This window comes from Mesoplodon bidens (assembly GCF_964165515.1).
Source record: "Mesoplodon bidens genome assembly, chromosome: 19".
Lineage (NCBI taxonomy): Eukaryota > Metazoa > Chordata > Mammalia > Artiodactyla > Ziphiidae > Mesoplodon > Mesoplodon bidens.
The window spans coordinates 28,952,231-28,971,735 of record NC_138179.1 but is presented as its reverse complement, the minus strand read 5'-3'; the positions used below and the strand labels follow the sequence as shown (position 1 = coordinate 28,971,735).

The 19,505-nt window shown below is 58.0% G+C and overlaps 1 protein-coding gene across 5 annotated transcripts in view; it reads left to right on the top strand.

Moving 5' to 3' along the window:
- The window catches only part of EPN2 (epsin 2), a 67,903-nt gene extending 48,506 nt beyond the window's left edge, over positions 1-19,397 (top strand). For 2 of the 5 annotated variants that reach the window (XM_081219656.1, XM_081219657.1), the window contains exons 4-10: positions 1,438-1,530; positions 2,303-2,477; positions 3,276-3,353; positions 12,258-12,431; positions 12,701-12,787; positions 14,753-14,965; positions 16,829-19,397. In XM_081219656.1, the coding sequence (XP_081075782.1) occupies positions 1,438-1,530; positions 2,303-2,477; positions 3,276-3,353; positions 12,258-12,431; positions 12,701-12,787; positions 14,753-14,965; positions 16,829-17,127 (1,119 nt within the window). In that variant the 3' untranslated portion in view covers positions 17,128-19,397. Of the gene's footprint in view, positions 1-1,437; positions 1,531-2,302; positions 2,493-3,275; positions 3,354-12,257; positions 12,432-12,700; positions 12,788-14,752; positions 14,966-16,828 lie in introns of all 5 variants that reach the window. The other 3 variants (XM_081219659.1, XM_081219660.1, XM_081219658.1) reach the window with 3 other exon arrangements.
- The last annotated feature ends 108 nt before the right edge of the window (positions 19,398-19,505 follow it).

The following is a 19,505-nucleotide window of genomic DNA, read 5'->3' as shown; positions in this document are numbered from 1 at the left end:
AGTGTCCACAGCCCCTCAGCGCCGAGTGCGGACCACGATCTGCAAGGTGGGTCGAGAGCATCTGGACCCAGAAAAGGACGAGACAGAGGCTGGGAGGAAATGCCCAGGAGATGAGAGTCTGACATTCAGATATGGTCATGTGTGCAGTTTTTCTTTTATAAGCACACGTTACGTTAAGATGGAGAAGGAGAGGGTCTTCCCTGATGGTCCAGTGGTTAGGACTCCGTGCTCCCAGTGCAGCGGGCCTGGGTTTGATCCCTGGTCAGGGGAGTAGATCCCACATGCATGCCATGTGGAGTGGCCAAATGAATGAATGAATGAATGAATAAATAAACAATAAATTAAAAAAAAAACAGGTTTTTACAAAAAAGATGGAGAAGAAGGGAAAGGAGCAGCCTTCAAAGGGGTCGGCCCTTGGCTGCCGCTTTCAGGCCGGACTTGCTGCCCTTTGGTTAAAAAAGGCGAAGGAGTGCATTGAGGCCCGCACCCCCTCTCGCTTGGCAGTGCTGTTGAGAGACAGTGGGGGGTCGGATGGAAGAGGCAGGTGTGGGTCCCGCGGTGACTGGAATATCCCAGAGGTCCATGTAGCGGCCAGCTCCCGGCAGGGCCCCTCTGTCCACTCAGGACGTGCGGCCTGCTGTCGACAGGAGGTGCAGAGCGCTCACGGGGAAAATGGGGCCGATGGACGGGCCAGGCCGTTGTAGTTCCTTGCTCCTGTCTTATGGTAAAGAAGACGCAGTGAGTGTGTTTACTTATGTTTAATCATTGTATTGTTTTTGCGGTACGCGGGCCTCTCACTGTCGTGGCCTCTCCCGTTGCGGAGCACAGGCTCCAGGCTCGCAGGCTCAGCAGCCATGGCTCACGGGCCCAGGCGCTCCGCGGCATGTGGGATATTCCCAGACCGGGGCACAAACCCGTGTCCCCTGCATCGGCAGGCGGACTCTCAACCACTGCGCCACCAGGGAAGCCCGGCTTAGTCTTTTTATATATGCTGACTGTGCCTTGAATGAATATAAATTAAATATAACGAATCATTTCTGTTAGAAATCATAAAATATAAACACACACTCATTTTCTGGAAGCACACACAGTGGGGGCAGGGTGCAATGACCTGTGATTTGTCTTCTTTCTAATTCCTTTCTGGGTTGTTTGTGTTTTATAAGGAGACATATTGCTTCTATAATTAGAAAGAATTTTGATGTCATTTTCATTTTGAGAAAAAGTATTTTACAAGTATTTCTCTTCCCCCATCCGGGTGGGGGGGCTCCCCCCGGGCGCACCTTGGGGTGGGAGAGGCTCGATGTCCACGTCGTCCCCAGACCCTCCTTTGAAGTGACGTGCGATACAACTTTGGTTTCCGGCTGTGGCCAGGAGGGCCTGGCTCATGGCGATGTTGTTGCCGTGACCACCAGCTTCAGGGTCCATTGTCCTCTACAGGAAGAGCGCCTCAGGCGGGGAGATGACCTCAGGTTGCAGATGGCCTTGGAAGAAAGCCGCAGAGACACAGTTAAATTTCCAAAAAAAAAAGAGGTGAGTGCTTCACGGGCCGGGCGTGGGGGGCAAGTCAGTGTGTGAGACCCTCCTGAGCCCAACCCCTGGCTGTCACAGCCAGTGGCAGTGAGGAGAGGGTGGGTGACACACATATCCGCCCGAGGGGCTGGGCCCTCCCCTGACCCCACCTCAGTTCCGTCCCCCCGACCCCCACCCCGTGGAGCTCTGGCGCTGCTCCATAAGCCGCTAAGCGTCAGGTACTTTGGGACAGTTTCCTGGCCCAGGGTAAGCCGGCGTCCTCCTTACTCTATGCCGGGCTTCCTACCTGGGACCTAAAGGTGAACTGGATGTGGCTCTGCCCCTGACAACCTCGTTATCCCGTCGGGAGACAGACCCTCCCGCAGGGCCAGGGCTCCAGTGGCCTCCCTGTTCCAGTGCTGCGGGGTCCCTGAGGGCAGCCGGGCTGGCTGTGGGAGCAGGAGGGTGTGGCGGCCCCCGGGAGAGGGCCCTGGATGACGCTGGCAGCTGGGGGGCCGGGTGGGTCGGTGGGCCGCGTCTCGGAGGGAGGCAAAACCCCTGTTCTCCTGGGAAGCCCCAAGGACCTGTCGACAGACTGAGGGCGCTTGGCATGCAGCACATAGCCTGTGTGGGTGGAGCCTGGTCCTTACTGAGAAGCGGTGATGTGGGGCGGCGCAGTCCCGGGTCCTTGGGCCCCCCAGAAGGCCTCTGCACTGGGAGGGGCACGGGCGGACATTGGCCGCAAGGGCAGTAGGGTAAACCTGTCCTCTTTCTTCGGTCCTCGTCTCAACAGCATGGCTCCCACCCGCAGCAGACCACGCTGTTGGACCTGATGGATGCTCTGCCCAGTGCGGGCCCTGCTGCCCAGAAGGCGGAGCCCTGGGGCCCTTCCGCATCAGCCAGCCAGACCAACCCCTGGGGTGCTCCGGCAGCCCCCGGCAGCACTTCGGACCCCTGGCCATCATTCGGTAAAGACTGCCCTTGTACGTCTCCCCTGCCTGCCTGCTGGACGGGGGAGTGGCTGCAGGGCGCGCGGCTCCCTCTCTCCTGGCAATGGTGGGAGTGGGTCTGGGTGGTGGGCGTGGGTGTCCAGACCTCCGCAGCCCCCCACAGCGCCCCCCTGAGGACTGCGGTTCAGGGCTCTGCTTTGTCCTATTGTGAGTGGTTTTCTGCTTTGGGAGATTTCTTCTCCGCTGCCCACACGCCTCGGAGAGGGCTTGTCCCTCCTCCGGGACATGCGTCAACTCTCTCAGCCTCAGAATTGCACCCCAGGTTAAGAAAATGTAATACACAGAGTCTATCGTCTAAATCACCGTGCTGTAATTAGCCAGAAATTACAGCATGCTTAAGTGATCGCTAATGAAAAGGGGACACGTTTACTGTAATTCTTACCTGTCATATAAGCAATAGCAAATCAGTTTACGAGGCTAAATGGATATTTTAAAGTTCTGTTTAATGCCAAATGTAAGGTGAACTTGTGATAGGTGATTCAGACAGGAGTGTGCTGCCCTCTGTTTAATTTGGGCCGAGATCTTGGGCACATGGGCTTCTGGATCGCTGGGCACAGGGCTTGGCCTGCAGGCTTTGGGAGGGTTTCCCACCCAGCCTGCCGCTCTGGGAGGCCCCCGGGTGCTCCATCAACCCTGCTGGCCACGGCTGATCCGTGGGCTTTCTGTCTTGCAACCTTGAATGTATATTTTGTGCCAGTTTGCTTGTGTCTCTTGGGGCCTCTGTTTCCCCAAACCAGAACCATCTTTTGTATCCAGCTCGGTTCCCTGGAAGTTTGCCAAAGTGCACCGAATACCAGGCTCTGTCCTGCCGTGCGGGGACCCAGACAGGAGCAGGTAATGGCCCTGCCCTCCAGGCCCTGGCAGGTGTGGGCGAGTCAGCCCGCCAGCCTAGTAGCAGTGCTATGTGGGCAGGGCCCCGGGGGCTGTCTTTGCGTCCATCCTGGGGAAGGAGTCCAGCGGGCGTGAGGCGTGCGCCTTGGAGGAGTCTTCAAGGAGGAGCAGGAGTGGCCGGGCCCCGAGGAGGCGTGGTGTTCCCGCAGAAGGCTCGGCTTGTGACAGGCGTGAGGCCGTGCGGTGCTGTAGTGGGCCCAGGGCTCAGGCCCTGCTGGTGTGAAACAAGCAGCAGGGGTGGGTGTGGGGAAGGGGAGGGCTAGGCCAGCATCCCTGGACTTGTCCTTGGGGGATGCTGTTGGCCTCAGGGCTGGGCAGAGCCCCACACCCGCTTTGGTGGGAGCCCTCTGTGCCTTGGGGCAGACCCAGGCCAGTGCCCCAGAGCTGTCGCTCACTGGAGGCCACAGCAGCCCCACCTGTGTGCTGTGCCCCCCGCCCCCCCCCACCCCGGGAGCACGCGTGGCCACACGAGGCAGGTCTGCTGGAAACGCCCCTCGGCTCTGCCCATGGGGACACAGGCCCTTCCAGGCAGTGGCTCGGACTTTTCTTTAAATCTGAAAACAGTTCTTGTGTAAAGTTACCGGTGGGGTGTTCTTCAGGAGAGACTCTCAATCCCTTTCAAAGTCGTATGGGGTCAGTAAGCAGATGGGTGGCCTCAGTGCCCGGGAGAGAGCGTGGTCCCTCCAGGAGCTGGTGAAGCCAGCAGGCTTGAGGAGCGCTGAGTCCAGTCAGCGGCTGCTTTGGGGAGGGCTTTGGGGGTCTCAGTGGTGGGAGAGAGACAGACTTTTCCCTCTCTACCTTTTTTTTTGGTTTAACTGTTGGACTTATTTACCAGGGGTAAGTATTACCTGGTCAGGAGAGAGGGAATACATATTTTTTCAACCAGCAAGTTTGCCCAGCCCTCCCATTGGCTGGGCCCTGGAGCTGGGTGTCCTGACTGACCAGGCACCTGACCCTCGCGGGGAGCTGGGGGGGTCTCCTGCGGCTGGGGCAGGACCACCTCCAGTGGTTGGGGTTCTCACACCTGCAGGCAGCGGAAGCCAGCAGCTGGGGAGAGGCGGCTGGTGCCCAGAGGCAGCTGAACATCACATGGGAATTCTGCCCATGTGGTTCTGCTCTTCTGAATTTTTTTTAATCAAGGTAAAACTTACACGACATAAAATTCACCATCTTACCCATTTTCAAGTGGACAGTTCAGTGGTTCTTAGCCCTTCATGATAGTGTGTGGTTATCAGTACTGATCCCAGGACTTTCCGTCGCCCCAGAAGGAAACCCCTTCCCATTAGGCAGTCATTCCCTGTTGCCCCTCCCCCACCACCAGTCTGCTTCCTGTCTCTGAAGTTGCCTGTCCGGGCGTTTCGTCTGTCATGGGATCACACAACACGTGGCCCTTGTGACTCCCAATTAGCATGTTTTCAGAGTTCGCCCATGTGATAGCACACATCCCTCCTTCATTCCTTTTTAATGGCTGAATAATATTCCATTTTATAGACATAGCACATTTGTATAACCATTGAGCAGTAAGAGAAGGTTGAAACCTGAAATTTTGAAATCAAATTTTTAAATGTTGACAATGAATTTTAAAAATTAAGAACGTGGTTGGAGCTAATCAAAATGCACCTGCAGTGGCCACATGTGGTTGGTTCATGGACTGCCACTTTGCCATCTTTTGCTACTTGCCCAACCCAGGGCCGTCTCCTTGGTTCTGATGCACTTGGCATTTTTACCAGTGACTTGGGGTGAACAGAGCATCAAAGCCCAGAGAGGCTGTTCGTTCCTCTGAGGTCACACAGCAAGCGAGGGGCAGGCTCAGTGCTCACGGCCCCCAGTCCTGGAGTCATCACGCCATCCTGGACTGCCGCTAAGGCCTTCTGTGGCCTCTCATGTTCGGGAAAAGTCCCCTCAGACTGCAACAGGGAGCGAGAACCGGTGTTAAAATGTTAGCTTGTCTGCTTCCTGCGTCCCCTGGGCCTGTGTGTTTTCACGTGGTTGGGGTCATATCATGGGTACGTGTAGACATTTCTTTCTTCCGTACACGGGGAGGCTTTCCAGGCATCAGTCGAAGCTCTAGACCTCGGCTCCCGTGGGCAGTGCTAGCGCTCTGCCCTCAGCAGCGCTGCAGGACGCCGGCCTCAGCCCCGCTCCCAAGCTCACTGGACCGTGGTGACCGTGAACTTGCTTCCTTCTTCTAAGATGCCGCTCCGGAGCGAGACGCAGTGTCGGGCTTACTGCTTAGTCTGTGGTAGAATCTGCCGGTGTGTGTTTGGGGAACACTCCACCACCCCGAAACAGCTAGAAAGATCAGAGTCTCTTCCCCAGCATTGTGGGATGCGCCCTCTGGATGAAAGAAGCGCTGTTGTGAAAGCCGCCCTTGGTAGCGAGCCCTGCCTTTACCAGCTTGTGCCAAGGGGCCTCGGGAGGAAATGCTGGGGGCTGGGAGGAGGGAGAGCGGCGCCTGCCAGGTCAGCAGGGAACTCCTGCACCTGCCCAGACACAAAGCAGCCGCCTGGGACAGCAGGGCTCACGACCTGTGATTCCGACGGCCTTGGCTGGCTCAGCCCCCGCCCTGGCTCACTCCATGACCTGCCATGTGACTGCTTCCCTGTCCCATGGAGACTCCTTGTGGGGCTCGGGGGGAGCCGGATGGGGGGAGCCAGGCACGCTCCCTGTGAATGGGCCCTCGGTCCTAGCCTCCCCTCCTCTCGGTCACTCAACAAGCGCCTATTTGTCGGGTGTGTGGCCCGGCTGGGCCTGCTGGGGCTGTGGTGGGCGGCGCACAGCGGGGTCCATCGTGTCCCACGTGCGGTCAGGAGGGCAGTGCCCGAGGCCCGGGGCGGTGGGAGGCCGAGGAGTTCCAAGACGGCCTCTGCCTGGCAGGGCAGCCTGGCCCCCCTTAAATGCCAGCTCCTCACATGATGCTGTGTCTTTCTGTTTGGCTAGTGAGCGCCTGCCTGTGCTTGAAAACATGGCTTGGGTGTCCTGCTCGGGGAGACGGGGTCACACTGTCCTCAGGACCCCTCCTTCCCCGTGGTCGCCGGCTGCCCGTAACCCGCGTGCTAGGTACAGTCACCGGGGCCGTGTTCCTCTTGCAGGGCAGGGCCTGGGCCTGGGCCGTGCGGGCCAAACGATGCTCAGAGGAGCGAGGTGGTGCCGAGGGCCGCCTGTCTGTGGCAGGGTCCGGCCCCACCAGATGTCCGTCTGTCCATCCGGCCTGCGACCCGAGCGGCCCAGGAGCGGGGTGGTTTCCCTGCATCAGCTGCCCATCCTAGCCTCTTGGGGAGCCTGTAAAAATGCACATGCCCAGGCCCTCCTTAGCATCTGTGTGTGCGGGGGTCAGTATTCTACTCACGCCCCCAGGGGATTCCCAGGGGCCACAACTGAGCACTGCTGGCCTGGTGCCCCCTGAGCTGCGTGGTGAGTGGATCCCTCTGAATCAAAGGCGTTTGCAGACTCTCTGCGTGGGCTGTGCAGAGTTGGGGCGGCTCTAGCTGTGTGTTTCTACACCTGAGTCAGACATTTACCCGGAACCTTCCAGAAGTGCTCTCCAGCGTCGACGGTGCCCATGGTGGGAGTCGGGGTGACCGCAGGGTCCCCGCAGCCCTGAGACTCTGTGGGTCCCTCAGGCCCCATCATTTGCCAGCACCTTCGTGTGTCAGGTCCTCTCTGAGGCCCGGGAGAGCGGCGTGAGCTCAGCCGCTGTGAGCAGGTGCCTGTGAGGGGGCTGCAGGGTGGGGACCGTGCCCCCGAGCGGGCCGGGAAGGCCGTCTGGTGGGCAGGACGCCATGTTGTACCCAGTGGGGACGGGTAGCTCTGTCCTCAGGCCAACTCGACCCAGTGGCTGAGCGGGCGTCACCAAGACCCAGGCCCCCTGCTCTGCCCCCATCCAGTGGGCCCCTCCCCTCTCCCTTTGGCCTCAGAAGCTCAAGGCCTGGCTGGTGGCTCTGGGTGCTCCCAGCCCGGGGATGGAGAGGGTCTTCCTGGACCTCACGGACCGCTCTGGGATGCAGGAGTGGGGAGCTGGGACGGGGGGTGGGCTGGTGAAGACCCTCCCCTGTTGCAGCGCAGGGTCCACCCACTCAGACCGGGACTAGGGAGTGGTGAGGGGACAGTTCTCCCGAGGAAGATCAGGGGATCCCTCCAGAAGAGAGGAGGTCGGTGCTGGAAGGTGACCAGGGAGCATCTCCTGATGGGGGCGAGTCTGCCCAGCGGTCAGGCGCAGGGGAGGAGTGCAAGGCTCCCAGTCCGAGTCCTTGGGCACGGACGCGCTGGGACATGAACTGGGAGCCTGCAGTTCTCGTGGGCGTTGCTGAGCCGGGGAGGTCGAGGCCCCACGGGAGCCAGAGCAGCCTGGCACCGGGTCCGGGTTCTCTGCAACCTCCCCATCCTGCGTCCTCTCCGTTGCGTCTCAGTAGCTCTGAAGACACGTCCCAGCTCCTCTAACCTGCAGTCCAGCCCCCTCCAGTTGAGACGGGAAACCGAGACCCCCGAGGTGCTGTGCTGGGGGCAGAGCGAGGGTGCTCCCCAGCTGTGTGACTCCAGCCGGGACCAGGTGTCCCGCTGGCCCAAGTGGGTCCGGGATAGTGGGGTCCGTCCCGGGGGAAGTTCTGCGTGAGACGCTGGGCGGATGGGAGTGAAAGGTCGGAGGAGCTTCTGGAAGCCTCAGGAGGGCTGTGGGCTTGGGGGCGGTGGCTGGAGAAGCCCCAAGTCCACACCAGAGCTGGCCAGCCTCCAGTGGGTGACAGGCGTGAGGCTGCCCTGGCTCGTCCGTTGTGGTCGCCGTGGCAAGCCTGGGGGGGGCCGGCCGGCGGCGGTGCGTCTTCTTCAAAGCCAAGGAACCCCTTTCACGGCCGGGCCCCGTGCAGTGCCCTGCCTGGGGACGGGCCCCGGGCGCTGAGTCCACAGGGGTCAGGGAGCAGTGCCCGGTCTTTTCACCCCGCCTAGTGCCCCCAGGAGCTTGCTGTCCAGGGAGACTCCTGGTAAACGAGTAGCCACGGAGCTTTCTGGAGAATGCTCCGGAGGAGTTGGGGGCGCGTGCAGGCAGAATGGGGACACAGCTTTTTGGAGTTCCAGGAAAGTAACGTTTGAAAAGTTAGTGACACAGGGCTTTCAAGAATTGTGGCGCGGGGCTTCGTCTCAGAGCTGGGGAGCCTAGTGAGCTCTACACAGGGTAATCAGAGAAACCCACACCCAGACGTGCAGTCTGGAGACTGGAGAACAGCAAAGGGAGAGGACATCAGAGATGACCCCCTGGGAGCAGAGAAGAACGGCAGTCAGGCCGGCGGCCGAGTCCCAGCAGTGATGAGAACGTCAGGGCGGTGGGATGTCGTCCTCAGGGCCCACCGGGAGAACGTCCTTCTCCTGAGAACAACGGTGAGACAGAGAAACCACTGAAAACCTCACCCACCAGAATCCTGCATCTGGTAAAGGTATCCTTCAGGAATGAAGGTGAAAGGGTACCATTTCCAGCCCCACAAAAACTGCCAAAGGAAGTTCTTCCAGCTGACAGGGAAGACAACCAGACGGAAACTCAGATCTCTGGAAGGAATGGAGAATATCAGGAATACAGAACTAGGCAGGAGAAGATATTTAAAGTAATAAGAATATAAGAAAGTTGGAGCAGCGTGATTCATAAGCCTGTGAAGGTGTTGTCTCAGCAACTGGAGAGCACGCGTTCTTTCCAGTCGCACCCAAGATGCAAAGCATCAGTTGCGTGCTAGGCAAAAAGCCTCTGCCAAGTCAGAGAATTGGATCACACAGAACGCACCTTCTGACCACAGTACACTCAAGTTTAAAGTCGGTAACAAAAAGATGAGTAGAAAACTCCATACACCTGACATTTTAAAAACACTTCTACATTCTTGAGTCAAATAAGAAATTATAGTGACAGAAATATTTAGAACCAGATAATAACGTAAATATTTTCATATCAGAATACATAGGACAATGGAAGTGATAGTAAGAGGAAAATTCAGAGCTTTAAATGTTTGCCTTAGTCCAGAAGAAAAGCACAAGATTGATGCGGTGTTGAGGCTTGGATGGTGTCACACCCGAGTCAAGTGGAAGGGATGAGATGGTGAGGACAACAGAAGCTAACAAGTTAGAACACAGACGGAATAATATCCACAAGCACAGAAGTTGGTCATTGAAAAGAGTAATAAAATAGAGAAATCTCTGGCAAGGGTAGTTCTGAAAAATAAAGAGGAAGGGCCAAACAGTGTAGGTGCAGGTCCTGCCGAGATTCCACATAGAGTAAGAGGTGTTTGATCAACTCTGTGCTGACAGATCCGAGAGCTTAGATAAAATAGATAAATTAAAAAAGAAGACTCAGCAAAGCTGGCGGAAGAGCAGTAGGACACCTGTAAGTAGGGATAGTCCTATAATTATTAAAGGAGCCGAGTAAGTCACTCACCTCCCTCTTGTTCCCTAAATCACCCAGAGGGCTTTGCTGCAAGTTCTCAAGCCATTCAAGAAACAACTCCAGGGACTTCCCTGGTGGTCCACGCGGTTAAGACTCCACACCCCCAATGCAGGGGGCCCGGCTTTGATCCCTGGTCAGGGAACTAGATCCCGCATGCCGCAACTAAAAGATCCGGCGTGCTGCAACGAAGATCCCACGTGCCGTAACTAAGACCCGGTGCAGCCAAAATAAGTAGATAAATATTAAAAACAGGGCTTCCCTGGTGGCGCAGTGGTTAAGAGTCCGCCTGCCGATGCAGGGGACACGGGTTCGTGCCCCGGTCCGGGAAGATCCCACATGCCGCGGAGCGGCTGGGCCCATGAGCCATGGCTGCTGAGCCTGTGCGTCCGGAGCCTGTGCTCCACAACGGGAGAGGCCACAACAGTGAGAGGCCCGCGTACCGCAAAAAAAAAAAAAAAAAAAATTAAAAACAAAAAAGAAAGAAACAACTCCACGTTATACAAACTCCTTCAGGGGGTGGGAAAAGGGAGTATTCCTACTCATTTTATGGGCTAGCATAACCTTAACACCAAAACCAGACAGAAGATGCACAGTGTGAAAACAAACACGTCAGGCCAGGCCCACTTAGGAATATAGGTGCAAAAACCCTAAGCAAAGAAGCAACTGTAAAACCAGAACGAGAAAAATATAAAAATGATACAGTACCTCATGAAAAACATTGTTTGCAAGGACCAAATCACTAGGAAATGTATTAATGTACCATATTAACAGGCCCAAAGAGAAAAAGCATGCGATCATCCTATTAGAGGCAGAAACAGGCTGACAAAATTCACCAGCTCTTTATTGCAGAAGTCTTAGCAAACTTGGAATAAGGGGGAACTTCCATAACCTGATAAAGAGCTTCTGAAAGGAAAAATTACCTATTACGGTAAATGGTGCCATTTAATGGTATACGGTTAAGAGCAAGACGTGGACACAGTCCGTTCCCCTGCTCTGCGTTGGGACAGGTGGTCCCGGCCAACAAAGCGAGACGGGAAAATGAGGGACTTGGAAGAACCAAGCTGTCATCGTTTTCAAGGGATGTGACCGTGTACACAGACTCCCAAAGAGTTTCTGCAAATGAGGTGATTGGAATTAAGAGTTATTAGAATTACTGTAAGAATAAATAGGATGCAACTAACACAACAATGTAAAGCAATTATACTCCCATAAAGATGTTAAAGAAGAAAAAAAGAATAAATAGGATGAATTTCAATGATTAGAATTAAGAGTTTAGCAAGATTGCTGAATACAAAAATTAGTATACGAAATTAAATTGTTGCTCTGCATAGTAATAAGTAACCAGAAAATGAAGTTTCAAAAATATGCCGGTCCCTAAAGTTGTATAAATTCCTTATGGAAATAAAGGATAAAGTAAAAAGTATTTATCCAGGCCATGTGCGAGGGCGTGTGGAGGTGGAGTTCCTGCGTGTCCTGAAAAGCACAAATTAGAGGAAAATCCTGCTGCGTTCTACCCCATGCAAGTGAGAACTTCTCTGTTCATCAAAAGATTCCATGAGGAGAGTGAAGGGAAAGGCCACAAGTTTGGAGAAGCTGTTTGTAACTCAAGGAAGAGAATCAGCACCCAAACGTGGAAGGAACCCGTCAAATCAATGAAAACAAAAAACCCAAGAGAGGTGGGTGGAGATGGGACCAGGCCCCTGGTGGGAGAGGAGGCGTGAGGGGCCTGGGAAGGAGCAAGCTGATGCCCGTGTCTGTGGTGAAGGGCCGCGTGTGCAGCACAGCGACAGCTACACCAGCCGTGCCTTCTGTCACAGGATGAAGTATTAGCCGTAAACAACACGTTTCAGCTGCACACCAACGCAGCTCAGTCTCCCAGATAAACCTCTGCGTGAACACAGCCGCCCCCGGGAGCACCCCGTCGGTGTGTCTGGTAGCACACGGCTCAGGGGCCCGGCACCGCTCGTGCCCTCGGCCCCCTCCGTGGCGAAACCGGAGCTCGTGGAGGGAGGTGTGGACGACTGGGGTGGGGCGCGGGGGCCTCGCAGTGGTCATCTGAGATGCTTCGCAGGGAGAGGAGGTGCGTGGGTGCCCTGTGCACATGGACGGATGCACACGTGCATGCACGACCCACTCCCCACCCCGCACAGGCCCGGGCGTTGGAGTCTGTCCCATCCTTTAGGGAGTGGATGTATTAGCGCACAGCTGTTTGTTTGATGCCTCTCCATGCCGCACCGCGTGTCTGCTGCGTGCAGGCAGGGAGGACGCTGCCGGGCAAGCTCTGCCGAGGCAGAGGCCGCGGGGGCTCCGTGCTCCCTTCCCCGGGCGCTCCCCCCAGCGTGCTCCTGTGGCCCCAGGTCCTCTCCCTCTCACCCCGGCTGCCCAGCCCTTTCTGGGAGCATCTCTGAACCAACCCTGCCTTCCCACAGGTGCCAAGACAGCCACCTCCGTCGACCCATGGGGGGTGCCCACCGGCGCCGGCACACGCTCCGTCCCCAAGGGCTCCGACCCCTGGGCCGCCCCGCAGCAGCCAGCCCCTAGTGCCGGGAAAGCCGCCGACCCCTGGGCCGCAGCGTCGGCCGCCAAGCCCGCGTCCCCCTCTGGTGAGCACAGCCCCCCCCACCCCGCCCCTTGGCTTCGGTTTGGGGAGGGGGAGGCAGGGCATGGGCAGCCGAGCGCCCTGCTCTGCGTGGGGAGGGCCCTCCTGGTGCCCTCCTTGCCCACCCAGGGACCCCACACCCCTGCTGCCCCCCGACTCCAAGTTCTCCCCCGTGAGGGCTACGGACGCCGGCCCACCTCTGGTCCCCCCCGATGGGGAAGCACAAGGCAGAGAAATGGAGACACCGCACAGTCACTGCCGCTCTCTCCCCAGGGGCTTTTGATCTCTTCAGTAATTTGAATGGTACAATTAAAGATGACTTTTCTGAATTTGACAACCTCCGAACTTCAAAAAAAGCAGGTACGTAACGGCGTTGGTGGTTGTGGTTTCGTGCCGTTCTGTGCCCCTGACTAGCCCCGTTGCTGCAGGCATCACAGTCAGGAACCTGGCGACTCCACGCACGTGCACGTGTCTGACCTGGGAGCCGGGGGTCTGACTCAGGGATTCTCGTTCGCGGGGCAGCGGCGGCAGGAATGCCCTTGAGCTTTCTGTCACCCTCTCCTCTCCTCCAGCCACCTCTCTTCCTCGGCCTCGCGCCCTGGGCCCTGTGACCGCTGGCAGAAGCCCACTGCCCTGGCTCCCCAGCCGGCCCAGCGCGGCCCTGCCCCATCTCCACCAGCCTTCCTCTTCGCGGCTCCCCAAAGGCGCCCCCTTCCCAGACCACCCAGCTCTCTGTGTGGGCAGGCATCTCCGACGCACACACGTGCACGCATGCACGCACATGCACGCTCTGCAGAAGACCCTGCTCCTCCCCGAGCGCCCCTGGGCTGGGAGGGGTCAGGGTCAGGGGGAGAGAAACTCGGCCCCGAGGGGCAGAGGGAGGGGGCTGGATGCCCTCTTCACACAGCCCTGTGGGGCTGGGGACAGAGCCAGGTGGCTCCTGCCTTCCTCAGGGCCACCCCTCCCAGTTGGCACCAAGCAACTTTTCTCCTTTCTCCTCTCCTGGCTTCCCCGCTCCCCGTTTCCCACTGCCCCTGCACACACACACACCCCGCCGCCTTCCCCAGCAGGCAGGGCTGGGCTGGCCTAAGGTAGGAGTAGCCTGGCACCCCTCACCGCACCCCCTGAGGCCGTCTCAGCTCCAGGGGCCCAGAAGCAACGTAGAGCTGCTGCTTCCCGGGGTTTCTTTTGCCTCACTAAAAAAGCAAGATTCCGTGTGTCTCTTCCACAGGCCAAAGTACAACCTAACTGTCCTTGCTCGCTCCCCACCCCTCAGGGAGAAGCCTAAGCACCCTTCCCTGGGCCTGTGAAGTATTTACCCCAATTCTGGAGGTGTTCCCATTGTAGAAAGTGTGGGAAAGTTTATGGAAGACAATGAAAATCACCTGTAATTCTTCCATCTACACGTGGCCACTGTGCCCCCTCCCAGCACTTCCTCTGAGCTCTTACGGACAGCCTTTGTTGTTGAGCTCGTACTTGCTGGAGGGAGTCGAATCCTGCCCCCACCACTTTTATGGAAAAGCAGATTGAGAACATTTTCTTGCAACATTACGAATTCTTTAGAAATAGCTTTGTAGTATCTCTCTGTAGGGCTCAGCGACAAGTTACTGGGTTCTGTAAGATGTTACAGAAAAACCTGAACTTTTTGGCCAACCCAATATTTAATCGTTAATTTTGGGGAGGGTGTTTTAGGTTGATTTCAAGTTGTACTAAAATAAATAATGCTGTAGTGAACATCTCTGTGCTTAAACCCCTGCTCACACTTTGCATTATTTCCTGAGTCTGGGTTCCTGGGCGTGGGGCTGCTGAGTGCAGAATCGATGGTTCTTCGGGACCCGTGTCCCCATCACCATCTCACAGAGCAGAGCAGCCTAGCAGAGCAACCACATTCCTGCCAGCCTGCCTCAGCACACCCTCTGTTGGCTGAATTTTTTAAAGTCATTTGCTTTCTTCTTACTGTCAACCAATTCATGTTCACTGTAGAAAATTTAGAAAATGAAAACATTTAAAAAAATGTGTAGCCACCAACCCCAAATGCCATCTTAGTATTTGTGGAGATTGTGCTGCACTCTTCTGTCCCTGCTCCTTCCTCATTGCACCTCTGTCCCTAGACTCAGGTCTGGTTGTACGTGCCCTGCCCTGTGGCTGACCGTGGCTCCAGGTTGGGGCTCTTGGAAACAGCACTGCAACGAATGCCCCATTCCTTGGGCAGCTGCGCGTGTCCCCGGCGAGTCGGCGTCGGGGAACATCGGGGTTTGCTCTGGACGCTTCGGGGTTGGATGAGCCCTCCAGGCTTATCAGCCCGTGTGTGTCCTTGTCTTGCAGCCAAGGCGGCGTCTCCGCCGGCCCAGAACAACGGAACTACCAGCCCCGACCCCTTTGAGTCCCAGCCCCCGACCGTGGCCTCAAGCAAGCCCAGCGGCACCCGGAAAACCCCCGAGTCCTTCCTGGGCCCCAATGCAGCCCTGGTGAACCTGGACTCGCTGGTGACCAGGCCAGCCCCGCCGGCACAGTCCCTCAACCCCTTCCTGGCACCAGGTAGGCTTGCTTCCCGGCCTTCCTCTGGCCGTCTGCCCTTCCTGAGAGCAGCTCTGGGGTAGGCCTGTGGGCGCTGACCTCCCCTCCACCTCTGGAGGGGACTCTTCCCTTGGGGACCGCAGGTGGGGACCAGGCTCAGGGGCGTGCTGGCCCCGGCTGAGCAGTAGTGGAGCGCCGGGCATCCTGGACCAGCACTTGCGCTTCTCCGGGACTCGTGGTGGGGCTGGAAAACAAACCCTGTCCTCTCAGTTGAGACCGCTGAGCAGAAGCTGCCCCTGACTTGGTGCCCCAGCCAGGGAGACCCTTTAGCGAGCGCCAGTTCTAGGTCAGCTGGAGGCGGATAGTGCTGGGGCTGAGGGAGGGAGCCTGGGTTTGCTGCCCAGCACCCCCTTTTCGGGTTGAGGGTAACTGGGCCCTCTGCTGGGCCATGCTCCAGGGACCCCAAGAACCCTCACTTCGCCCCTGCTGTGGGATTCTGCCTCATCTGGGGCTGGAGCTCACCCTTGCCCCCAAGCCTGTCCTCCCTACCGGTGGGCTCTCCACCCTCAGGAGCTCCACGTGGGCTGCAGGACGAGCCCTAGCCCTCGAGTGAGTGGCCAGGGCCCCCATGTTCCGTGCTCCCACCCACCCCAGCCCCCTGTACGCTCAGACCCTCAGCTGCGTGAGCTGCTCTCTGTCCCCTGCTACACGGTCTATTCCCTCTGCCGGGACATCTCCCTCCTCTTCTCCGGGGGTGGGGATTCAGACCCACCCTTCGGTTCTCAGTCCCGGCAACCCTCTTCCTTGAGGAAGCCCCCGCTCTTCCCCAGAGTTTTCCCAGAAAGGCCTTGGGCTCCCCAAGGGCAGGAACAGGTCACGTTCAAGGTGTTTGGCCTCAGACCTGAGGACTTACAGGCTGAGGTCGGGGACCCTCTGGCAGAAGTGGGGTGTGTGTGATGCCTGGGTCCTGCCCAGCTACGTGGTCCTGAGGTGGGTAGGGAATGTGGTTGCCCCCAGCGGGGGTGGCTCCAGGGCAGAGCTGGCCGACAGCCAGGGGTCTGCCCCGAGGGCCCCTGCAGGAGCTCCACTGCCAGGCCATGGGGGGCCGGTCAGGGCCTGGGGGCTACAGCCAAGACGCAGGAGGTTCCGGCAGCCCCCTGCCCTCCAGGGCCATCCTCCTGGCTCTGCCCCTTCCTGGTCCTGCTCTGCAGTCTAGTCTGCTCATCTCCAGCTGGGGTGATCCGATCTGCACAGCCCTCTTCCTAGGGCTCCAAGGAGCGACTGATGCAAGAGCGTGGGGGTGCCCTCGTGGAGAGCAGGCGACATCTCCTCTGGTGACCTGGGGGTGCCCTCCTGGCAGCCTTTGTGAGCAGGGGCTGGGCCGCGTTGGAGACTCTGCCGGCAGCGCCCGTGGTTTTTGGCCTGGGTTTCAGTAGATGTTTCTGCTGAACGCGGGGAAGGGTTTCTGGTATGAGAGGAATTCGGGAAACACTCTTCTAGACTGCAGGACTTCTCAGAGCCTTTATTATGCCAGGGTCCCCAGGTGCAGGCCGCCCTGCACTTCCCGCCTCCCCCGTGGCTCTCCTCTCTCCCTGCACCTCTCTCCTCTCCTCTCCCCTCTCCCTCTGGTCGCAGAGCTCGGCTGGCTGGCTGAGAGAACAAGGGAGGGCGCCCGGGGTGCCAGCCCGGAGGAGGAGCTGGGCCCCGCGAGCCTGGCCCCTCGCTGGGCTCCTCACGGCCTGAGTGTCCCGGTCCCAACACCGGGCCCAGAGTGGCGGGCGGACTGCCCTGGTGGCCACTGTGCCGTGGTCGTCCAGGCCCGGTCGTCCAGGCCCGGGTGCGCTGCTGCTCTGACCGCGGCCGCCCTGCCTGCTCTCTCCCCAGGTGCCACCGCAGCCTCAGCCCCGGTCAACCCCTTCCAGGTGAACCAGCCGCAGCCACTGACGCTGAACCAGCTGCGGGGGAGCCCGGTGCTGGGGAGCAGCGCGTCCTTCGGGCCCGGCCCGGCTGTGGAGCCCATGGCTGTGGCCTCCGTGACGTCCACAGCCTCCCACCCAGCCCTGGGGGCTGGCGGCTCCTCCCTGCCGCCGCTGGGCCCCGCCGCGGTGAACATGGTGGGCAGCCTGGGCGTCCCCCCGTCGGCAGCTCAGGCCACCGGCACAACCAACCCGTTCCTCCTCTAGTGCCCGCGCCGGGACCCGCCGCAGAGCATCCGTGCTGAGGACGCCGGGCAGGGGCTCTCGCCTGTGGAATGGGGTCTGAGAGTGGGGTGGGTGTGCAGAGGGTGTCTTTGCGGCCCTGGCCCTCAGCCTGAGGGTCGAGAGGTGGCGGGCTTACTGAGGCGTCATCACGCGGCACGTGGGTCCCCGAGCCTGTGTCAGGCGGGAGGGCCCCTGACCCAGCCTGACCGCGGGCCCAGCCCCTGTGGAGATCCGCCGGCCCTCGGGGGCCTTGGATGAGGAGGTGGCAGTGCTCAGTGCTGGCCCAGCCTCAGCCCCGGGCCTCTGGGAGCCCCCCTGCCCAGGACCTGGCCCCCACCCCCAGCCCTGGCAACCCCCCCAGGCGTGGACGGGATGGAGTGCGGGCTCCCTCAGACACTGACCTTTGGGGGACGCGGTTGTGCATATTTTACTTTTCTTTGACTCGTGTGTGAGTTCAAAGTAAACGCCACCACCGTGGAACAACTCTTGAATTAAATCCACTAGAGCAAGCTTTAAACTAACCTGAGCATAACCCTGCCACGTGCTCCATGCTTGTACACGTTTGCACAGATTTTGTTTAGTACAGTTTCATATTTGTTTGCAGAATTATCGAATAGTCTTTTTTGGCTAATATTTTTATAACGTCGGTCTTATTTAACTGTCTAGTTTTGATAGAATTTACCAGGTCTGGCTGAATTAAGATATTGGCAGTGTCATGTTAGTGGTGTAAATCCTCTTATTTATGGTTTTAACTCTGTAAGAAAATTTAAATAGGAAGAGACAAAAAAATGCCTTATGGAAAAACTAAAGCAAATTCTTTATAGGAAAACATGGGAATTTGATTATGCATAAAAGATGTTTATTTAAAAGGAAAAAAAAGAAAACTACAACGGTAACAAAAAATCGTAGCCTCCAGTTGCCTTTCCCTTTAACTCCTTTTTTTGGTGGATTACCAAACTGATTGACTTTCAGCCTTTTTGGCTAGATCCTAAGAGAGGCTATTTTTCTTACTGATGAACCAACGTGAAGAAAGTTAAAGACAAAAAAATCTAACATATGAATGTGACTCACCAGGTTTTATCAGCTAACTCCTTTTTGTGACTGAAGGCATGCACAGTTAAGAAGACTTCGTTTACAGTGGGAATGTGGGAAGGAGGAGACTTCTGGAACCCTGTGTCTGTGACCCCCTCTATCTTACTCCACACTCAGGGTAGAGGTGGGGACAGCGGCGGGGCGGCATGTCGGGGGCAGCCCAGGCTGACGGGGAGGGCCCAGGGCTGGCCCCAACCCACGCACCCGCCCTCCAGACACCCGTTGCAATGTAGAAGTAATCATCTCTTACTTGACAGAGGAAGAAAAATCATTCTCACCCAGAAGAGATTTTTAGCGAAAGTGCACTAATCTTACCTCCCTCTCCCCACCCACCACTATAAAAAAGTATTAGGTAAGTCACAAATGAAAGACCAGAAGAGACTTGCTTCTCCCCAGGGAAGGGCCATTTCCCCCGAGTCCTGTGTCTGTCTGGTCAGCCGGCCTGGCGGGCACCTCAGTGTCACTCTAGGTGGCGGACGTCTCACCTCTAGCACCAAGGGCAGCTGACGGCTGGGGGGTCTCTCCTGGGGGATGGGGCCCCTCCCCCCTCTCTGGTTCCAGGAGCTCTGACCCTTGGCGCTGGGCACGGGAGGCTGACTCACAACTGCCTGCTCAGGCCACTCCTGTTGCCATGTAGAAGAGCTCACCTGTGCTCCTCCCTGGGGCTGCCCCCGGCCCAGAGCTCCTGCCCAGCCCCTGAGACCTGGGGCTGGACCATGGGCTCGAGTCATCCACGAAGGCCTGTCCAGCCTCTCCCAGCAGCCTGGGGGAGGGTGGGGCAGGGCGGGGCTCGGGGCAAGGTGCTCCCCCGGGAGGTAGGGGCCATGATTCCTCGAGAGTGAGGGGCCCTTCCCGATGGGACTTTAAGGCCCCGATGTCACAGCCGGTGGCCCACCCAGGCCCAGGCAGCCTCCCGCCCAGCTCCCAGCTCAGGCCCACCCCAGGCGCCTTGTCCGTGGTGCCCGCTGCACTGATTATGAAGCCACTGGTGCTGCCACGCGTGTGGGACACATGCCATCGAGCTCCCTCCTGCCCGGCACCGTGGCAGGGGTGTTGCCCAGCCTTTTTCTCAGTCCCAGGGGCGGGTGGCCGGTTTGGAACTTGTGTTGACTGTTGATACTTATTTACTGTATAAATATAATTTATCATTTGTATCACGACGCGGTTTCTGGCTGTGTCCTTCCCCCGCCCCCACCCTCATCAATCCCGAGGCATCGGGAGAGGCGCGCTTGGGAGCCAGTTCCTGCCTTGGAGTCCAGCTTGGCCTG